Here is a 24,208-nt window from a genome sequence, read left to right as displayed (position 1 = left end):
AGAATGAGCCTGAATTTATGTTCTGTCTAATTAATGTTAACGCATTTTAACACTTACCAAATGATGATTAAATAGAGATCACACATACAGCTAAAAGTGACCGCCTCAATGTTTTTAAAAATTAATAAAAACATTAACTCCCAATTTATGTTTCAGTATATTACGTATCGCTAGTTTATAATAAACCACTCAAAACTAAATTTCAAGAGTGTTTTATGACAGGCATCTGCGACCAAGGCTATGACGTAGCATTACGAATCCATTAAAGATTTTATCACAGCAATTTAACACTCATTTGCCGACTCAGCTTATTTTTATAATTTTGCTTTTATTATGGCTTTGTTTACTTAGGTGAAAATTCACCTCACATATAACACGATATTAAGGCTGTGTTATTGTATTTAACATATTAATTTTTATTTAATCAATATTAGGCCACTACAGCCTCATAATCATATAGATTGACGAGGCATGTCAATGAATGAATAATCAAAACTTTTTTGTTTGCTGAATACTTTGAATGTAATTAAATAAAAATGCAAGCAAAAGTTATTTTTATTTATAAAGAAGCGTGTTAGTAACATGCCTTAATATAATTAGGCTATTTATATATAAATAAATAGTGAAATTTGAAGTTTTTATAAGTGTATAAGTTATACTAACCCAAGTAAATTCAACTAAATTTTACTTAGTCTATTGCTTTCTTTGATATAAATAGTCGATTATCAATCATTTTATTGTTGCCAAGCCATTTCATTATTAGTACTTAACTGTATGTATTTTTTTCGGCGTAAAGAGTTAACAATAAGCAGTAAATCTTTCTTAATAAAAATATGAAAATAAATTTTCCTATTAATTGGCGAAGTTATCTTGTGTCTATTTGATGGATAATTTTCTTTATAGGACCTCTTTCAGTGGATTGCCTCACGCGTTCAACGCGTTCGTCACAGTTTAGTAAAATGTCTCGTTCCATATTTTCTTTTTAAGTTTTGTATATAATACAGATAATAAATTTTCTTTGCAAACAGTTTCTTTTTTCCATTTGATGTTAGATCATATTGTTCTGAAGCTTATTATCGCCGCTTATAAATATTTTATCTCCTTAGGTATGATTATTCTACGTTAAATTCATTATATTTATTATAGCAAATAGAATTTAAAATAAATAAAATGCAAACTAATATTGAAATATAAATTTAGCCCAGTAAGTTCTTATATTGTGAAGTTAAAACCGTGACGAGTGACGCTGCAATGCGAAAAATAAACTGCAATGAACGCTAAAGTATGCCAAGCTCAAGTGTAGTAAAGTGGTTTTAACGTGTTCTGGACACATAATGTGAGTGTATCAGTATGTGGGCGGCAGAGTTCATCTGTATCTTCATACTTTTTGGTAAGTTTAATATTTCATTTATTTATACACACCTTTTTCCCAAAGGGGTAGGCATAGAACTTGGATATCCTACCTACTGTACGGACCTCTCTCGCTTCCATGTGATGACATTCACCATGCATGTACTGAGCTGTCGCTTCTTTGAGTTTATTACATATAACTTTAACACGCATAAACGAAAATTTATTGAAATTTTAAATAACTTAATTTTCCGATCATTTTACAGCAGTGGCTGACAATAATTTGATGTAAACTATTAAGGGCCTGTTTCACAATGTATGGATAAAGTGCCAAATAGCTATGCAACACATAAATTATTCGAAAGATAAAATTTCCAAATAAGATACTTCGATGTTCATGACGTATAGCGCTATCTGACAGTCGTGAAACGCAAAAATACTATTTATTATACCAATAAGTAACAAATAGCTTATTTGGAACTTATCCGGACATTGTGAAACAGGCCCTAAGCCTTTTAAACTGTTGCCGTTTCAACAATTGCCGTTATTTTAATAAATCGGAAAGTCGGCATCATTATTTAAATAATTTGTCTTTACAGGCTTTGAAATACCCGTATTTCTGTTTAGTATATCTCCTATACAAGCAACAAGTTTGTAATTAACTCTTTTAGACAACAGCTTATAAAAATTTGCTATTTTGTCTCTCTATTTTTATTTAATGCGCTTATTTCAGGAACCATTTTTTGGATTTAAAAATATGTGTTCCTTCGCAATCTCTCTCCATAAAAAGAATAATTACATCGCTAAAACTGCGAGCCCAGACTAATAATATACTAAATAAGTCATGGAGAATTTGGAAATATGAATGGTTTTCTTCTGAAAATCTCGAATAAGCAGTGTTTCAGAGTCAAATGGCTCGGATTAAACAAAGCGTTCATATTTCACTGTAATATGCTTTACGAATGAGGCCACACGAGATGTCTATTGTCTACGAAAAACGCTAAAGGGTTTTATTTCCATTTGTAATGATACAGTTAAATGAAGCGGAATAGGTTTCCTTGGAAAATACAAAATGGCAGGGACAAACGACCCTTAAAAGCCTTTCTCGATAACTATTTCCCTTGTAGCTTCCTTTTTGGAGATTTCTTGTTTGCCCCTATAACGATGAGGACATTTGCAGATAATATTAACAACCCATATGCTTTGGTGATACTAGAAAAATTAAAACCTGTATTGTAATCGCTTCGCAGTTTTGACACTATGTATAGCTGCATTATTTGATTTTAAATAGAAATGCTGCAAACATACTAAGGCATTAATACCATTTCTTAAAAGTCCGGCAACGCACTTGTGAGCCCTCTGGCATTGAGAGTGTCCACGGGCGGCGGTATCACTTAACATCAGGTGAGCCTCCTGCCCGTTTTCCCACTGTCCTATTAAAAAAAAAGCAATCTCTGTAAACTTAAGCTACTTTGTGCTTTCAACAGTACTGGCTAAGTTTAAACCTTCGGCTCCTCAAACCTAAGGTCGTACATTCTAACCCGGATGAAAAGAGATACCTAATTTTCTTGCTTATATGTGCATATTTATAAGATTCTGTTTTCTTTTAAGAAACGATTTTGATGTATAGCTATATGATTTCAACAGCGTTATACATTATATTTTACAAATTTAAATAACATAATAATAGCGTGATTATAACTATCTCACAAAAAAAATTGTGGGCTAGAAAAAGTCCCTGGACACGATGGCGAGTAGAGTAAATAATAAAAAAATAAAAATAAATAAACATTATATTCAATTATTATGTTTTTTTTAATTAAAAAATAAATCGTGATACGGTAGTACAATTATACAATTTCAGTTAAAATATTAACGCGATAAAAATTAATAATTTTCGTAATAAACTTATTAACATAATAGCCAATAAGTTACGTGTACTAAAAAACCTCAACATTGAAATACGATGCCATTCAGGTTAAATTATGGCGTACGTAATAATTTAAAATACTCTTTAACATTAAATCGACGCTGTTAATTCATTTTATGAAATAAAATTAAAGAATTATTGTACAAGTAACGAGTGAGCACAAATTAATAATATTAAAACGAAACGAGATACAAATAGATTTTAAAAATTCATAACACGCAATCAGCGGCAAAAGCAATCCTATTGTTTCTAAACTGCTTCCGAATCGTAGTATTTTCTATGAAACTCGGGAATTATGCATTCTCTATAGAAAAATCGAAGGAGTTTCAACTCATAAGCACGTATTTCGGATACCGGTAGTTGGCGTATCAAGTAAAGGTGTAGTTAAGTAGAAGTGGTACAGTGGTTTTTAGTCAAATGCCTAATGCACACAATAAACTAATAATAATATCTCACTTTTTTATTGTTCAATTTATTTCAGCTTATGTTTTTTTTTTATCAGGGGGAAATCAAGCAGGCTCATCTGATGTTAAGTGATACTGCCACCCATGGACACTCTCAATGCCAGAGGGCTCGCGAATGCGTTGTCAGCACTTTTTTGAATTTGTACGCTCCTTTCATAAAGGATCCGAGTCGAAATGTTTTATTTTCAAAACAACTCCCTCTTGTTCTACTTTTTATTATCTTATATTTCATATAACGATGACAAGTTTATATAAAGTTCGTCAGCCAATTTATTCGTACAACTAATGATGTTTTCTTAACATGCAAATCGGTGATTAACTGTTAATACTGAGCAAATCATGAACTTTTGGATTCAAACTCATGATATTTGAGATAACTAATGTTTGAGAGTACGCGACAGAAACACGTATAAGCTCGAATAGAGTTTTATGATCTGTCCAATAACTTTACAATATATTTGACATTTGACAGGGTTTTAGGATAGTCCAGAATCCTATTCGTCAAACGGTCATAAATCGATCATAAATACTGTTGCCAATTCCAAGGAATATTTCATATTTAAATCAAATTGATGACTATGATTACGATATGACTTGCAAGAAAACTTGAAAAATAAAAGTTCACATACAGAATTTAGTAGGTAGCATTAATAGATAATCATATACATATATATTACTCGATTCCAATAATATCACACACATACTTTCTTCACTGTTCTCTCAGGTAAAAATGATTTACCCCTTTAATAGACAATGAGTTGCCAAATTTTGCGTGTTTTTTCTCTGTATTCATTAAAAGTTAATTAAGACATCAACACTGTTTTAAACACATCGAAGTTTTTTTTTGTTTTCTTACGAAATATTCTTTCCACTGAGCTGATGTAGTAATTTTGTGTTAGCTATATGTATTTTTCACACCTTTTTATTTACATAACAGCGTTTAAAACTCTAGTTGACATTCATATTTATTAAACCCGAAATATTTATTCGCGGTCCATGAAACCAGTTAGTGTGTAGGCAACAATTTAATGTTGTTTGATTTTATTATAATGCAAACAAATAAATTGTATTTGTCTAGTTAATTTGCTGCATAGAATATGCTGGTGTGGTTAGACTGCTGTTTATTTTAAATTTGTTAGCAAACGTAACAATTAATTCAAATACGCTTATTACTAAATTGTATTAATTAATAATGCCGAGTACTATATCACGTATGTAAATCGTTTTATTTTCTGTTCTTTGAAACTCAAGTGTATTTTACACAATTGTAATAATGTCCATGGATAGGCCTTACTATGATGTCATATTTTTATATGTTTAAATAATGTTATAATATTGTTACGAGCTAGGGGATCGGATAGAAAACACCGTAGATTTCTTCAAGTGTTTATTTTCAATTAAATCTACGAGGAATATGTTCACACTAAAAAACCGGATATTAAGCACAGAAATTCCCTATTCCGAAAATACACATACACAATATATTGTCTTGATCACTTAATAACATGCACTTCACACAGTACTTTATCACTTGGGTTCACTGTTTTCTCTTAGGTGTTTAGGTATCACTTGAAATCGCATTCGATACTGAACTAATTGGTCGCGTTTTGGCTCCATATAACGATTATATAAAATAAATCAGTGGCGCTACAACCTCTGTAGGTCTTGGCCTCAGATTTCTCTAATTAGTGGAAAAATCTAAAAACATTGCAGTTGACCCGTCTTCATAAGAATATTTATACCATAACCGATATAACGACAGCGTGACTGATGATTGACTAATATAAGCCAGTGCTACTCATTCCTGAGACGGACAAAGGAGATCACCTACTACTACTACGTCTATGAAAAAAAGACCGATGAAAAGAAAGTAGAAATGTTTTGCCCGTACTTTATCGTAGTAAATTGTTAGTTCGCACCACATATTTACCTTTTTTAAACACAAGGTGATTTTTTTACAATGTTATCTTTTACCGAGTAAGCGTTAACTGCACATAGAAAAATCCACAGGTGTTATTTGTAATCACAACATCAGGATTGCAGTTTGTACACTTAACCACTGGTAATTCTACTTAATGCAATAAAGCCTTGACTTTTAGGTTTAAAGACATTTATTCTCATAATAGACATTAGTCACTTACATGAGAACACTTATATGCTAACGTTATAATTTAAAAAAAAAAAAGAAACTTGGTAGAACTTGGATGAACTTTCATTTCCGTAGATTGGGATCACTCAATAGATGGTCTTTTAATCTTAATTTAAATATTGCTAGGCTGCCTGCACTTTTTACATTTTTTGGGAGTCTGTAAATGTAATGTAAATACCATATAAAAAATGTAAATACCGCAGTACTTTTATCTTTTGGTTCGTCATTATTTTTTTATTAATTAGAACGAAAGGGCTCAGACACGTGTATTTTAGATTCTGAGGCTGGCGATTTTCTTTTAAATGCATTTAGAATGAAAAAAACCCTTGGTGTACAACCGTGATTCGAACTGCAAGAACTGAAGCTTGACTACGGCCTGCCCTGCCAGATAAAAAAAAATCTTAAATAAATATTAAACACAAGATCGTAATGGTTTTCCAGTGATTGTGTTTTAGCTTTGAGCGAAATAAAATTCGGAATAGAAAAATTTCTTATCGATTTTGAATTTAGTGAAAGCCTCCATTACGGAGATCCCTTGTGGCTATTAGGATTTTGCGAAAAATGGTTCTTTGTAAAGTCGCTGGAAAAATGAAAAGTAAATATAATTTTGTATAATAGGAAGCCACTTTAGACAGAAAAAGACCTTAATTTTCAAAGAATATGCCGAATAACATGATGGACTTATTTTTTGACCGTTCGAAAAAAAATCGTAAGGTTAATATTCTCTGTTTGTAGTTATTGGGTCTAACCAAACAAACACATATGTTGTTAGCATTGGTTTCTTTGTAAGCTGTTTAAAAATGCTATGGTCGATACGGGCACAGTTATATGAAATTTGGAAAAGGTATTGGTTTAAAAAAAAACGTTTCATCAATAGTGAAAATGTAAGTTTATAAATAATATAAACTATATACTTCCACACTAAGATTACACTGACCATATTGAATATAATTATTGTTATATGTTTATAAAGTTGCTAGGTTTATCGATACCTAAATAATTATTAAGTCACCTTTTTAGTAACATGAGAGGCCCTGCTGATTTAATTCTTTAAATGAAGTCTTCAATTAATATTTCATTAAATAAACCTTAAATCATACTATACTTGTGTCAGTGTGGCATTACTATTTGTACCAGAATTTTCAACATCAAATGTTCCAACGACAACAAGAAACCGAACCACAAAACAGGTTCGGTTTAACACACGGTCGGTACATTATAACGAACATGAACTAATTAAGTAAATTTCATTGTTTAACCCAAAACTTGACTTTGAGTTCAAGCATAAAATTTAGACAATTTAGGTCGTAATTAGACGGAGAAAAAATTATGTGACGAAAAAATATTTGCTTTTGTTTGTAGAGCTGTTGAACGATATTTATATGTATATACAATATATATTTTAGTTGTTAAGCATAATTAACCGAAAAATCATAAGATAGACTTTAGAAAAAATAATGTATGTTTTTTGTTAATTAGTGTTACAATTATAGATTAGCAATAGATTATATTTCATTTTAATATTTTTGAGTAAGTGGTTCTTTTAAGTACTAAAGTATGAGTTCAACACATTTGCTTTAAATCAGCTTTTTGTAAGAAATTAAATTCTAATTCCCAATTCGCAAGGAAATTATATGAATAAATGTTCTCAGTGAATATTGTTTTGCAATCTGTCCTAGATATGTGCCATAATAATAGAGTCGTATTCCTTGTCGACAGGTGTGACATCTGGCGGCGGAGGCTGGGAGCCCCTGGGGCAGCCGTATTTCGACAATAGCACTAAACGTGAGGCTACGGCCGCAGTGGGACAGCCAGCCTACCTACATTGTAGGGTTCGGAACCTTGCCGATCGAGCGGTAAGATACCTTTTAGATATTCATTTGCTTTGATGAATTTTAACACCCTAACCTATTATTTTTAATTATAATATATAATTATAGTCATAAAGTTTAAGAGCGCAACTGCCGGCTATAACTATTCAAGTAGATATTTCAATGGAATTAATTATGATTATCCTCGTTGGTAATGGTCAGGTTACTTAAAAAGTGTCTGAAGAACCTTTTTAGGTCCTTTTCATACTCGTTACTCCTGTAATATGTAAACTATTGAATGTTTTCCTATGTCAATAAAAATACTCTTCGGTCCGATTTATAATAAATAAGGATTTGTTTATTTCAACAACTACTTAGTTTAGATTATTATCAATGTACACATAAGGTGTTTAATCAATGTCTGCTAATTAAAGCCTGACCCTTAACGTCACAATGTAGATGTGGCAGCAAGATTACAGATTTGATTATATGGCGATATATCCATATATTATAGATTTAAATATAAAATTATACGCTGGCCAGACTAGATTAATGATGAATGATATATTGAATGACTTTAAATTATAAAACAGAAAAACACTGGTAGTCAGAATAATATACTACTAATAGAAAACGGAAGTAATAATTATACATATTAATTATGAGTATATGTTATTTAAAATATTTTAACTCGGCCACAATTAATTAAAAACTTAATTCACGTAATTAAATATTAATTTGATTCATTTGAACGTAAACTTTTACTCACTACAAAAGTTATGTCATGTTAGTTAACAAATTATACTTGTAAAAACGTTCTATATACCTTTATAAGTCCCTTATCGGGTCGAGTAACAAGCATAATTATGAAGGCAATATTTCATGCGAGTGTTAAATCTATTTTGGACTTAATAAATGACTTACAGTCGTGACTCAAGCTTCACGTTATAAATGGTAAATGCATCATATCATTTCTAAATCAACTATTCGGTTTCTATAGTTTATGATATGATTATCAGTCATGCTTACATTGCTTTAAATCATACGGTTTTAGGAGTTGGCAAAGCAAAAAATAAAGCTCAGTGTAGATACATTTTTTGGTGTTTTTAATTCATCATTATTAAGTTTATGTCTTGCACCCTGAAATAATATTCTTTTCGCGCTGCTTGTTTGATTACAGTTTTGAATATAAACAATTGACAATCTTAAATAGGACAACGAGCGCGTAAATTTAAGTTTCATCACCGCTCCCTTGCAACTTGATCTGGGAGTCTTTAAAGAGAATCGCCTTACAAGGCACGATCTTGTGCCTGAAAACTGAGTTTGTTAGTGAAAAAAGTTTATTTATATTCTATCAAAAGAATGAAATGAGAGCTAAGTTCAATATTTACGCGACTCTCTGGACTTCACCGACAAAAGAATCAAATTCTCTTTTATCTATTAATTTTTTCGCGGATTGTCATTTAAACTCAAATGCTGATCATATTTTGTGATTTGTGGGGTTAACAATAACTGAATATGGTTCGAGTAACACATGGCGCGTAGTAATTCCTTTGTTTAATGTATAGAATTGTTATATTATATGGATGTGGCTTTTGTGAGAAGAATTTTAGACGAATGCTTTATATGAATATTTATTAAGAAATTCAGTTAGGTATCCACTCGCAGTCCTAGGTCTCTTACAGACGTTTCCCGCTTCAGTATCACCTGACACGCTCATGATGATGAGGCAATATGAGGCACATACTCTATCTATATCTCCTTGCAAATTTTCACAGTCGTACATCTTTAAGATTGACAGGAGTTATTTCAGATCATCTGCAAACAGAAGACTGTTTACTTGACGTCTCTTATAATTAGCGAAACAATTATAATAGTTTTGGAGTTAATTTAATACTGGCCAACTTTATCCAACACGATCCACGACGTCAAACGTCTTCCTGTAATCAAAGTATGCAGCATCTATCTGCAATCCGGCGTCCATAATAGGGATTAAATATAGAATTACGTTCAGTAATTTGCTGTTTGTAGTACGCAAAGCTCTAACAGAGTCTCTTCTATCGAAACTCTCAAACTCAAATCTCTCGCCACTTCGCTTACCAACACCGGTTTTCTGGCCTCTTTGTGTGTACACAGCTCAATAAAAACTTTTTTTGTCACAAGACAAGATTAACTATATTATGTGGAAACCACTAGATGGATAAATCTATACTAAGAAGGAGAATAATTTATTTATTTATTTATTTATCACTACATTTCACTTTAATGCCCATCTCAAGTAAAAAAGTGGCACAGAAACAAGTTAGTCTGAAAATAAGACAAATGTTTAAATATTATCAAACAAAGAAGTGCAAATGAAAACCCGTTCCATACCTATCATCTAATCGAAACTACATGGAATCACATCTTGCATTTGTATTCATATTATCCTTAAACCATTGATGGAAAACATCTAGTCTAATAACCAACAGACACGAATTGTGTATGACACGAACCCGCACTTAACCAGAACGAACAGAATCGGATTAAGGCTGTATATCCCAGGTTCTATTTCTAGTAGTATGGAGTATTATTAGTATTGCCTATCACCGGGGGCGGATCCACTTAATGCCTTTTTGGGCTGCAGCCCAGGCCCCGTGGGTACAAAGGGCCCCAGTCCCACTGAAAACAAAAGGCGATATTTTTTTTTAAATATCTGAGATTTAAAAAAAATCCAATCATTATAAGAGATCAATCAACTCACGTGCGATGCGCGATTATCCAAAGGAACGTGGAATTCCCCTTTGCTTGTTTTTTAATCAGTGTATTTTTTGCGAGTGCGTATATTACTCTCCCGTAATACAAATAGCCCAGAGCCCCACAAATTCACAATCCGCCCATGTTGATTGCCCTGAAATCAAACTTAAATAAATATGGCAGGTTAGAAAATGCATTTCCTCCGTACTTTACGCTTGGTAAAATATTCTTGTTTTATAAGATCTAAAAATGAATTTATTGAGGTAGAGCCGTTATAGATTTTCGCATTGTTCAAAATCCAAGAGTGAATTGCAGATTTTTATTTTATTTCATACCGAGAAAGCTGCATTCAACAGTATTTAAAGAATCTTTATTTACTGTTTTAATCAAGCGGAGTATTCATTTCGAATAGTGATTGAAATAGACACAATCATGGCAACAGATTTTCGTTAATTATCCGAAATTGTAACAAAGCTACTGAGTCCTAATATTTAAGTAATGGATCCTTTCAATATTATATTCATGTTTATAACATCATCAAAATGATTTAGTTAATAGGAAGGTGGTGAAATAATTCATTCGCATAGTATTAACTATATTGTTTTAATATTAGCTTATGTTTATTTAGGTACCGTCCTAAATACAAATTATTGCTTGCTGCTTAGTATTAACCTATTTTGATCAAATAAAAAAATAATTTTAATATCAAAAGAGTTATATACACAAAGCCTCAAGCAATCTGTACGCGTTCCAGTTTATCGGTACTCTGTGGCAAGTAACAATACGACAATACATCGGCACAACGACAATAAACAAGCAGCATTTCGCACCTGTTCTATCGTCAATAGTTCCATTTTCGAAACGCTCTAATAAGAAAACAAAAACGTGTTTTCTAAATTTAAAAATCTTGTAGCAGGTTTTCGCGGTTACGTAATTTGTAGCTAAGTGCTACACTCTAGTAACTAATGTTCGTTGTCGTGTATAATTTGCTAGACAAATGATTTGTGTTAATTGAAGAAATGTTATATGAATAATATCTTATAATTGTGAGTATAATATATTTATTATCAATTTGCGACCCACCTTCGCTTCGAAAATGATATACCTACCTCCTGAATCATTCTAGATATTGGAACTTTTATTTTAATCTTTTTTTTAATCTCATTTATTTTATAAGCCATACACTAACTAAACCGACTAAGTCGGGATATTGGAAAACTTTAAAAAGATAAAAACCATGCAGTAACTTGTGAGTACATCGCGTATCATTTTTTTCTTATTTATTCCTTCCGAATCCTTAGGAAGGTTTTATTGAGAAATAAAATTTAAGTAATTGTACGGTAAGACCTAAAAATCAATATTAATATGTTTTTATTTTTTTGGAAATCGAACTATATCCATGGAGTCGCATAGCAAAATGTTCCATATGTTGGTATGTAGCTACTATGAATCACATTTAGGCGAAACGAAGTAGGCGGGAGCAGCTACTATTTAATAAAATGGAGGATAAACAAATTTATCCATCACAAAGAAGTATAAAGATTTAATAAAACTTAAAAATGAAATTTAACTAAGTCTGGGACAATATTTACTAATCTTTTAAATTTAATGAAAAACATTCGTGTACCATGGCTAAATTAAATGAAAACTATATCAATATCTTTGAAAAATAACTATCATACTCGTATTATATTTAACAAAAAGGCTCTATGGAGGTTTACTTTATATTATTTAAATATAGGCCGTAGATATATAAGTGACGCCTACTATAGGTATAGGTAGAGTACCCTATTACCTGTCTTGTCCTCAAAATCCATTTGTTTTTTAGCTATAAAGATATCCCTATTATTTCATAAAGACCCCTACAAAATACGGTCTATAAACTTAAGGAACTACTGGTTGTTATTCAAACACACGACCTCTTAGTTTGAAGGGTCACTCATTAGTCTAAAACTCCTCATTAATATTACAGTTAAAAAGTTTCTTCACTATAGCAAATTGTTACTAAAAAATAATCTACGTGGTCTTCAAGTTTTTAATTTAGATTGCTTTGAAACAACTGGCGTAGGTAAATAAAAAATGACACTGGAAATTACATTCCTTTTAAAAATAAATATTTTGCATAATAATCTGAAAACTAACGTTGAGAAATGAGAATAGCTACGAAGATGTCATTTGTACTGAGTAAAAGACAAAATGTGATCATAGCAAATTGTTTCTGCTTCTCTTTGACTAGAATCATAATAGTGTTTTATTATTCACAGGTAAAAATATAGGAAATTTTGATTTCATTTCCATGAAATGAATGCAAAAGTAAGAGTATACATTTACGAATGCATAATTAAATAATACAGAATATTCATTAAATATTTATTTGTTCATACATATACAAGGAATAGAATTAGATATTGTGTATTAATATATTTTTGCTAGATAAATATACAATATACTAGCAGACTCTAAGGTTTTTGTTATATTACATAGTAGTAAACTATTCAAGGGAAACGGAAGGAGAACTTATGTGAAACGTTAACACTAATAACACAGCGCCATCTGTTAGAATTGTATCAAATCATAAACAACTAATATTGCGGGTATAAATTGAGATGTAAGCTATCTTTTAAGTTAGATCAAACTGCACACGGTGTGCAAATTTGATTGATATCGGTTCGGTAGTTGAGAAGTCCATAGCGGAGAAAGATCGTGACACCTATTTATATATATTAAATATGTACTTTTCACACCTTGGAATCGAAATTAGTTTGATCAGATATACAGTTTAGTTTTGAATTAAAAGAAGAGAAAAAGGTGTAGTTTTGTTTCATTATAAAAATACATTTTGTAACGATTTGTATATTATGTTATAAAACGGATTGGTTATTCTATAAAGTCTTTGATTTAATAAACTGTCGAGTATAATTTTGTATAACAGTAATAACACATTATTCTAGGTATATTTCATATCTGATATTTTATGAATTTCTCCGGCAAAGATTCGCAATGAATGAACCTAAATTGCTGGCAAAGGAATTGAGTCGTTTCCGCTTGAGATTCAGGTCCCAGTAAGAGGTATCGTTTTGTATGAACGTTAATTTGTTGTCAAACGTATTGAAACAATCTGAATTTTACTAATAAGGATGTAGAACTTTATAGTCTAATTCTGCCGGTCACATACGCTCTGCCGTTAGAGATAAAATTTTGATAAATGATGCGCGAAGATGGACGTTCCACCACCGAAATCATATGTGGAAAAAACTTTTAATGTCAAAGATAAATGCGCAGTAGCGAATTAAAGCTAATTAAGTGTTGCAAAAATGATTTCATTATATTTAGCGACACTCAGATAATATATCCAAGACCGTTCTAACAATGTTGCCAGTTTGCTTACGTATTCTTATTCGCAGACTTCATTACACAAACAATGTTGCATCTCGAACCAACTACAACAAATTCCAAGCTTAAGTAAGCAAGTTTTAAAAGTTAGTAAAAAGTAATTACATTTTTAAAAAGCGAAGACGCAATAAAAATGCATTGTCGATGCCATCCCCGCTCCACAATGAATTTAATCCAGACTGATCTAGGCTTGACCTATAAAAAGTTTAGTGCGGCACGAAAGAAGAGTTGGGATAGCCCACTATATCCAGTTAGTCTCGCCAAGCTTTTAAACGCGAAAAGAAACTTTTAAGCCCCGCAGCAAAACGTAGCAAATATAAATCTACTAGAACTCTCGATACGCTATAAATTGAAGAATTGGAAAATAGGTCAGGGAGCCTTTCAGCACAATTTTCCTGCTTCGCGTGCGTAATCTGGTTGAAGTAAACTGTGTAATGTGAAGATGTTTTGTTCTTGTCTAGGCATAGTTTCAAGCGTAGTAAAGATTAAATGAAATAGGTTAGTAACAAAAGTTGCTAATATTAGTATTATTAGTAAGTAGTATTTGCCAGAGTGTGATAAGATAAGGCAAAAGATTGCCGAAGACAATCGACGGAAATCGAGTATGACAGACCAAGTGGACGGAAAAGTAGAACTAGGCACAATAAAGAGAAAGTCATGAATGAATGGTCATGAATTTAAACAAAAACAGCATCTACAAATAATATATTGCAGATTTTAAAAAAGTTTCAGTAATAGTAATGACCATGGGGTCACTATTAGGTTTATTCATAGATCAAGCAACATTGACAAAACAGTTTTTAAACTAATTTGTATACTGTTTACACTTTGTAAACTGTTGTATATAATGACAATGGCAGCTGACAGTTACGCCGTTGCTCCGACATTAATAATCATGGCTATGAAATTACCATCAAAAAATCGTTAATTTATAGATCTAGTTATCAGCAATTGGCAATCGAATACAAGTATTTAAGATAATAAGCTGATTCGACTGTGACGTTCTTAATTTATACGGTCTGTGGCGTGTAATGACATTGGTAGCTGACACCAAGTAATATGATATATGTATACATCGGAAAATCGTGTACTTTTATCTTTCGATTTTGGGTTAGCTATGAAGACATACCAGTTCCATCACGATGTTAACATTCATTCATTAATTCATCGTAAGAGTAGATTACGTAAATAGAAAAAAATCCGCAACTGTAGTTTGAACTCACCAGTTAAACGTCTGTCACTTATATACTCAGCCAACATGGTTTATAATGTAGTACTAAAAAATATGATTGAATAAGCAGAAAAGCTAATTGAAATGGTTGTATTTCTATACAAATTATTTAATTTGCTAGTTGGTTATTTCTATAATATAGTTATGTAATACAGAAAATAATACCTTAATTAATTAGTAATCACTTCAACCAGTAATAACAAAATATAGCTTCTGCCTCAATATTTATTGTAACTGTGCGTGTTAATATAACATTAATTTCTGTAGCTACAAATTACTACAATACCATTAACATTTATTTTAATTTGTGTGAAATTTATGATCTTTTGTGTAATTGAAACCTGTCTAAGTTTTTGATTTTATAAATAAAATTAAAGGTAAGCGAAGTTTAAGTACTTATATAAAAATAATAAAAAAAAATCTGTGGCGCTACAACCTCTTTAGGTCTTGGTCTCAAATTTCTGAATCTGTTTCATGATCATTTTTAAATCTAATAGGCAAGTAGGTGATCAGCCTCCGGTGCCTGACACACGTCGTCGACTTTTTGGGTCTAAGACATGTCGGTTTCCTCACGATGTTTTCCTTCACCGTTCAAGCAAATGTTACATGCGCACATAGAAAGACAGTCCATTGGTGCACAGCAGACGATCGAACCTACGAGTCGCACGCTGAAGCCACTAGGCCAACACTGCTCACAATCAAATCGAAATGTAAATATGAACCTCAGTAAAAAAAGAATCCTTCGATTTTTTTCTAATCTTTTTAAACATTTACGGCCAGGACTCACATTAAGGTCGGATGAGAAGATATGAAAATTCACTTCAGTCACTTCTTTTAGTCGCCAGGTTTTTATACAAAATGTTTGTAAGAAACTGCAAAATGCAAAATATATTGAAATAAAAAGAATTGAATAAAGATATAAGAAAACCGCAAGTTTCCCCTCAAGCAAGGTGCGGTGAAATAGGAGGATGCACTTGCATTACTGTGGCAACAACACGGTAACACGTATGAATGTGAATCAAGGTGGAAAATAATTAATACATAGCCGTTTATACACCACCAGCTCCCACAAGTACAGACCCTTCAAGTAAATATTTTCTTCAAGATTTTATTTTAGAATTTATTTGGAATAAACGAGAATTACCAATTTATTTATTAAACAGGGCTCTCCCGGGGTTTTTCGCTTATTATAGCAAGTGACAGATATATGGTATCTGTATGTACGGTCTATATATTATATTAAATATAGTAGAATAATAAAATTTTATAGAAAGTTCAAAGAAATTTTCATTTAACGAAACTAAGATAAGGTAAATTTGTAAATTGTTTCATTAGAATACTATAAATAACACACATCGCTTTACCTCATCGTACGAGCAAGTATTATTTGTGCACCTAAAAAAGTCGGTAATCAAAGGTATATTCCTAACTAGTCACGAACGTGTACAATCGACAGTTTAACACTGATTACACAATGAAATGAGCTTCAAAATTATTATATTCTTTTTTGGTCGTAAATACAATTATATTTCAATACAGTAATGTCAACAAGATAAAATCATAAAACCGTGTTAGGTAAAATAAGATCCATAATTTTATTAAGGTTTATGTTAGCAATACATCATGAATAATATTTGCTTTTTGGATGATTTCTCTCGACTTTTCCAGACACATTCATAATGTTATTATCGGATCAATCATGTCTGAACCTAATCTGTTTACGTAAATATATTCCTAAAATACTTATTTCACGTGTATCTTGCCTTTGCGACTTTGTTGAAAGCGAAGTCAAGTCTTTAATAGACTTTATTAAACAAAGAATTTTTCTTATTATTTTTGCCACGCTGAAATAAAAAACTGAATTATGAGTATTTATCTTTTCCTAAACGTTACGTGGGCACACAAAACTAAAATGACAAATTCATCTTAGAGCTATTAAATTATTACCATTGTCATATTTACTATTTATACGACAACGAATATATTATCGTCTTATTGATATTTCTAACAAATTTAAAATACAACCTTTTTCCCAAATAAACATGGTAAATGTTTAGATTTTTAATAATAACTAAAATTATAACAAATAAATCAGTGTAACTGCACTATTATAACTAAAGTCTTCTGACTCTATAACCCACAGCGTAAGCGACATTTGTCAGTAAACAACATTAGTTAAAAGATTAGACATATTATTATTTAATATGAAATAAGGTTTTATTCTACCGTACCGTTCAAGAACAAAGTAAGTTTTGTTTAAGTTTAAAAATAGTGCAGAATAAGGAGAAAGTAAAACAATCCAGTACAGTAAATATGTCTTCATCGAAGTACCTGAAAGTTTCTTAACTTAATGAAGAGTAGATATTAATTTATGCAAAATATTCATTGACTTGTCTTAATTACTGTCATTCAGTAAAGGATCGCTAATTGTATATTGTGCAGTGTCTTGAATTAATAGTAATCCTTAAAATAATGTTATGCAAACTATAATATTACAGTAGTCGATATTATTTTTGCACATAGATTACAGATATCGTCATGGCCACAAAGTTTGAAAAACCTATTTGTCGTTTTTTCGATTCAATGTTAAGCCGTTGTTTCTGAACCTTTGAGGTTAAATAAATAAAATAAAAATGTGTTTCAGAATAAACAATGCACTATGATGTGTAAGGTGCACTATAATGTAATGCCTGTCTCAGGGCTCCCCAGCTCTTCCATGACAAACTTAATTTCATAATGTGTTTTAACTGTTTACAACAAACGTAAGTGCATGAATGAGTGTGTAGGTACATGTGAGTGAATGAGTGAGTGTTATTTGTCACTGCATGTTAGGTCTCGGGAACATAACCAACTCTGCGTAGGGAGTATTTGATAAGCCAGTCCTTTAAGTTAAGATGGTGGACAGTGAGCGAATAGATATTAAGCATCTTTTAATTTATTGTATAGCCTCGTAAGACCCCAGATGAAAACTGTTCACTATAAGTAATTGCACAATGTGCTTCATTGAGGACAGAAATAATTGAAGTGGTTCAGACACAAGTCGTTTTTGTAAAACGCTTCTTCGCTCAACGGTTTTTCTCCTTCCGAGGACCTTTCATCTTTAACCACTTCATTAAAAACAAAATTATCACTGTCATTAACATTTCAAAAATCACATTACATACTTTTACAAAAAATCTCAAGAAACCATTATTGAAAAGGAAGAGACTGGCTGCCCACAACACAGGTAATCCTAGTGTGGGGGCCAGTGCGAAATATTTATATGTATATTGTGTCTAATAAAGTTCTTTCTTTCTTTATATCGTTAAATTTTGCCCGTTTACTAAATGCTTACAGAGACTAATTTAAGGTTTTTCTGCGGTAAAAAATGCACTTTTTTTTAATCAGCACATTGGGCGTTAGTTGCAAAAACAAGTATATTGTATTTGTCATCATACGAAAACAGTGGCTCTTAATATAATCACAAAATAATATAAGAAAAGTTTTAATCATAAAATTTTTATCAAAAACTAATTGTAAGAAACGAAAATCAATCGCTAGCAAAAATACGTCAACAATATCAGTCTCTGGAACAGTCAAATTCCAAATTTTATAACATCAATAATAGGAACACAATAGCGAACTCTAAATAACGTTGCATTTAAAATAATATACACAGTTGTACGTTTTTGACGATAAAAACACCTCCTATTATTAAATCTAAATTTTTTGCCCCGCATTTGGTGCCTCGTTCAGTAGCAATCACTTTACGTACACCTTCAGGTTCAGACGCTTCGCTGGTGTCTTCATGTTCCCCCGTTTGTTGAAACTCCGGGTCAGAATGTATACCGTCATTCTCATTCCCTATATTTTCCTGTCATCACCATCTCAATCGAAGTCGTTGCAAACTCTATGTCTGCGTTATTCAAATCTTAAACTACCCAATGTGATCACATGATCACGAAAAAGTACACCTCTTTTGATAAATGCCCTAATGCATGCATGGTTAATTAATGCAAAATTATGTTACCAGCTGATAACATAATTTTAACCATGAAGCAAGCTGCCGCTAGCACTCGTGTTATTTCGATTAAGTACGTGAACTTGTCCTTCAATTGCCTTTTTCATTAATAATTATGTTTGGAAAGGGTAATAAATGTTAAGTAATAACACTCTAATGTCTCTCCACTATTAACAAAATTGTGGTACCAGTTGTTTTTAAACTATTAAATCAACATAAGATGCTTGGTCTGTTTATGCATAAGACAGTCTTTATATTTCATCATATACTAAATCTTAGTGAACCTAAATTTTAATTTACATTAAAAATTCCATTCGACTATAGTTAAAACATCAAGTCCCTTTACGTGGGCCGTGTAATGAGAAACCTTAAAGTTTGCCTTGTTTCAGGTTTCATGGATACGCAAGAGGGACCTACACATATTAACGGTGGGGGTACACACATACAGTAGCGATGCTCGGTTCGCGGCACTTCATGCTGATGGGTCAGATGAGTGGACCCTTCGGGTATCGCCCGCCCAGCCTCGCGACTCTGGTGTCTATGAGTGCCAAGTGTCAACAGAGCCCAAAATAAGTCTGTCATTTAGACTCACAGTTGTAGGTGAGCTATATTCAAAATTCAACATTTTATTTAGCTTATGTGTAATAAAGGAAATTCTGCGCTGCACAAATGTAATAGTAAAATATCACAATAATATGTTGTATATAATATATAAACATAACTGTTAATATCGACAACAACACATATGTACATATCGACTTTTCTATTTTAGCAGCGTTCAATCTACCATTTATTTACTATATTATAATATCTAGTAGGATTTATACATAAGAAACTAAAATTAAAACGTGACCTTTGGGTGAAGTTGAAGATATCCAATTTTGTCTACACAAGAGTTATTAAAGAGCTGTCAAAAATTGTCTACGGACTCTTAACATAAAAGGCTTAGACCTCATTTCTTTCCTAAGCCTCAAAGACCTTTTTGATGTGGGTAGTTAGATATATTCACTTTCTTACCGACATTGCTATTTTCCTCATAATTGTTCTGTTATATAGCAAATAGACTGGCAACTTAAAAAAAGCACGAAAAAATACTTTATTCGTAGTAAGTTATCGTAAGCACTTATATATAGAGTCGAGGCTTATCGGTAAATAAGACATCGGTACGTCAAAAACTTATTGGACTAAGACATAGAGAAAACATTGTTCGCATTTGTTTGTACGCGAAGTTGTAGCGTCTTAAATACTCAAAACAATCATTAATGTTTTTTTCCTCACACGTATTACGATATATTAAATAAAAAGCGATAATCGTTATAAAACCGATCAATAATGTTATCCAACAGTGTCGAAAGCAGAAATCCTATCAGGGCCAGAGCTATTCGTCAGGGCAGGATCGGACATCAATCTCACTTGCGTTGCGAAACACGCCCCAGACCCGCCGAGGTAAGTGCAGATTAAACGTCAAACCTACATCATTTGATCAGCTTTAACAGGTATAGTTGATTTGAAAGTTTGTATTTGGAATGTAATTAACTCAAGGCTAATTTTAAATTTGGAATTGAATAAAATTTAATATAATTCTCTGTATGTGATCTGTGTACCTTTCATATAACCTATAGTAGGAGGTAAGTTTTAGTTTGAATGTAACGGTATGTCAAACTACAACACGCCTGTAACGTAGTTATTGTAAATTTTAAGCCTGCAATTTAATAATGTCAGATAATTTAGTATCTAATAACGATTTTATAAACTCAGTGCATGTTCATAAGATAAAGGTAGAAGTAACTTACCACCTTATTGCAGTATAAATGAAGTGGTAATGCCATGTAGATTTCCCGCTGGTATTCAGAATTCGCATCCATAAACACTATAAGCTTATTTTTTGATAAAAGGGTCGGGGTCCCTAAGTGAAGTATTCTTTGCCTATCGCCATTTAATGGAACCATGTGTCTGAGAGCCCAACGAGCCTTCAATTTGAATATTGATAGAATGATACTGTTTGCGAGAAATATTTTTCATCAGGTTATTCAATGTATGTAACTAATATATATATATCTTAATATATATATATTTCTTGTGTGCGTGTGTATGTGACTGAACTCCTCCTAAACGACTGGACCGATTTTGACGAATTTTTTTGTGTGTTCAAGGGGATCTGGGAATGGTTTAGATTCATTCATGTCCGCTGGACAATGTTTTTTTAATTAATTTTTAATTTATTAGTAGTTGTTGATTTTGGAATGTTTTACATTGGATCCGACAGACGGCGCTACCATCGCAGTGTCAAATTTTAAATAATATTCGAATTTTAGTCTGTCCCGACAGTTAGCGCTGCGATCAAATTAAAAAAAAGTTTTGTTATCATTGTGTTATTGTATACCATGGGCTGGATCGTTAGATATTGTCATAACATTTGAATTATAATTTTCATCAAAATCGTTCAGAATGTTTTAGCTTATTAAAAAAAGTTTCAAATTTTCAAATTAAAGACGTGTAGACAGGACGTCTGTCAGGTCCGCTAGTATATATAATATATATTATTTACTTGTTCTTATTATAATGTTGCCAATACATTATATTTTCATTAGTTATAATAACTATACTGTAGAGTTTTTTTGTGATTTGCTTGCTGCTTTGCATTGGGGTCCTTATGTTTGATTGTGGCGATAAAGGTTGCTCATTAAACATAAAAAGTATTATTAATTCACGAATTAATTAGTGCCAAAAATCTAAAATAGTATCAGTAATAATAATATTTCAAAATCACAAAAAGCAATAAAACACCAGGTTAATTTCCACGAAAATTATATGAATTTCAGTTTCATGTCATTAATAATTTGAGTAAATAAATAAGAGGATCAACCTAGATGCATTGAAAGCCAGAACAGGTACCTATTTCAATTAGTCGTTAACTGCAATATATAGCTAACTTCCACCGTAATATGAATAATTATGAGTTTATATTAGTTTTGTGGTTTATGATACTTTTTTATATAACAGTGGGTTTAAGTAATCCGCCGCCTATAAACAATCAACGCAAGACTCGTGATTGCGGTGCCTTGTAAGAACTGCAACGCTATTAATAATGTGCATTTATGAAATAAGAGCAGTACAATGAACAAAACACTTTATCAAATCATTGAAAATTATTGAAGTGAAACTTCTTTACGCACGCTTGACTTAAGTAGTAAGGTAGTAAGCTGGACAACGCGTGACGTAAGCGTTACGAAATGTGTGATTGGGCAAGGCGAACGGTTGTTGAGTGAGAGATATAAGCAAGAGACAGCAGTTCGCGCCCACATTTTCTTTCTCTCTTCATCTCATAGCCAAATACGTTCCATATATCTAAGCACACTGCAGGCTTATTGTCTAACTCAGTGTAAGTGCATGAGAGCAGTGCGCGCGCACATTTTCTTTCTCTCTTTCTCTTACCTACCTCTATACCTAGTAAATGAAATATATATATATTTCAGTCAGTAGTTTTTACCAATGAAAACATGAAATATTTTTTTAATATTAGTAGGAAAATAATATATTATGTATGTGTACATATGTGTATATTATACACACACATATACATCTGTATGTATTACATATATACATACAGATGAAGAAAAAGAAGTTTCACTTCAGTCGTGTGGTCGTGTGGCACACTCGTTTTTTTTATTTATAAAGTTATCGAATAATTATTATTGTTGAGCACCACTTTTGTATCTTACTTATTTAAAAAGCTCCCAAAACGATTACAATTTCGATTTTATCTAGTTTCACGGCAAGTTATACCAATCAAACTCACAGAGATAATATTCAGAAAAACTAAATATTACGTTAATACAATACAAAATATATTCCATAATAAACATAATTTTATTTCTACTTGTCACAATAATAATAAATCGAAAATATTTTTTTAATAAATTTGAAGATATTTTCAGTTCACTGTGTTCTTTATAAAAGCTGGCTTTTATAAGAGCGTGCCTCCGTAGTAACTAGGTTGAACTTTGAGTGAAACGTCAAGGAGTTAATTAACGAAATTATTGCCATACTGAAACATATTGCCTCATAAAATCCTTTTAATTATTTAAAGCAATATTTAGAACATGCCTTAAATTCAAAGTAATACTTACGAACCTCGAGGGAGCTTTGTACTTTATTGCCGTTGAGCTTACGAAAGACCGGCAGTGCGACATATTTAATAGTCTAGTTTATATACGCTTCTAGCCCACGCTACGAGGCAATTCACATACTGAACAAGCCCGCATAATACTAACAAGGACATTGATGTGGTTATTTATAGGTTCATTATGGTGAGGAAAGTTTTGTAAGATGCAATATGCCAAGCAAGGTTATATAACGAGTGCTCGTAATAAGCCTTCGTATATTAGAAGTCTTGCTTCTTTGAGAATATTTCGATTATGGAATAGAACTAGTAATAATCCAATTTTGCTAATATCCTGTAAATGATATATCTGATATTCATTATAAACATGTAGTATCAGCCTTCAATGTCTTTCACATGGCCGAATCTTAGGTTTCATATCGATATTTTCCTTCAGTGTACACAAATAATATTATAAAATAAGTTTTATTTTAGTGTTCGTATGATTAATCAAAACATCGCAAATAATATCGGATGTCTTAAAGAGACCGATGAATTATCATTATCATAAGTTTTTACATACAACCAACCATACTTACACGAAATTTTGAAAAAATGGTGTTACTAAACGCGTTTAATCAACCTTACGATTATTATTTTTTTCGTTTGCCCCTGGAATTTATAAGCTACGTAATGAATGGATCAGCTCAGCTTATTTCAACTTGAAATTGCTGTTCTAGTTGCAATAATATCAGATAGATTCCACTATTGATTTATTAGCTGAGTGGTGAGTAACATTCTTGCAATAGTCTTCGGATAATACTTATAAATTTTTATTAATAAAATTGATACTAAGATTGGGGATTACCCAGAATTTCATAGTTGATCCGAAATCAAAAAGTTTAAAAGCAAGTACATACTAAGGCGTACATACAACAGTAAAGTTCGACAGCGAATTCAACTTTGAAAGACTTTTCTTAAGCTGCAAATAGATGTTTGAAGTTTTGGCTTTCTGTTTAGCTATCTACTGAAATTTACTAAT

At 31.8% G+C, this 24,208-nt stretch overlaps 1 protein-coding gene across 1 annotated transcript in view; it reads left to right on the top strand.

The window, feature by feature from the left end:
- Positions 1-24,208, top strand: part of LOC111004446 (hemicentin-2-like) — a 38,000-nt gene that overhangs the window by 5,426 nt on the left and 8,366 nt on the right. Inside the window, exons 2-5 of the mRNA XM_022275480.2 lie at positions 1,201-1,390; positions 7,613-7,749; positions 19,454-19,664; positions 20,411-20,510. Of these exons, the coding sequence (XP_022131172.2) occupies positions 1,351-1,390; positions 7,613-7,749; positions 19,454-19,664; positions 20,411-20,510 (488 nt within the window). The 5' untranslated portion in view covers positions 1,201-1,350. The remainder of the gene's footprint in view (positions 1-1,200; positions 1,391-7,612; positions 7,750-19,453; positions 19,665-20,410; positions 20,511-24,208) is intronic.

This window comes from Pieris rapae, chromosome 5 (genome assembly GCF_905147795.1).
Source record: "Pieris rapae chromosome 5, ilPieRapa1.1, whole genome shotgun sequence".
Taxonomy (NCBI): domain Eukaryota; kingdom Metazoa; phylum Arthropoda; class Insecta; order Lepidoptera; family Pieridae; genus Pieris; species Pieris rapae.
The sequence above is the reverse complement of the archived record's forward strand: the minus strand, read 5'-3'. Positions and strand labels throughout refer to the sequence as shown.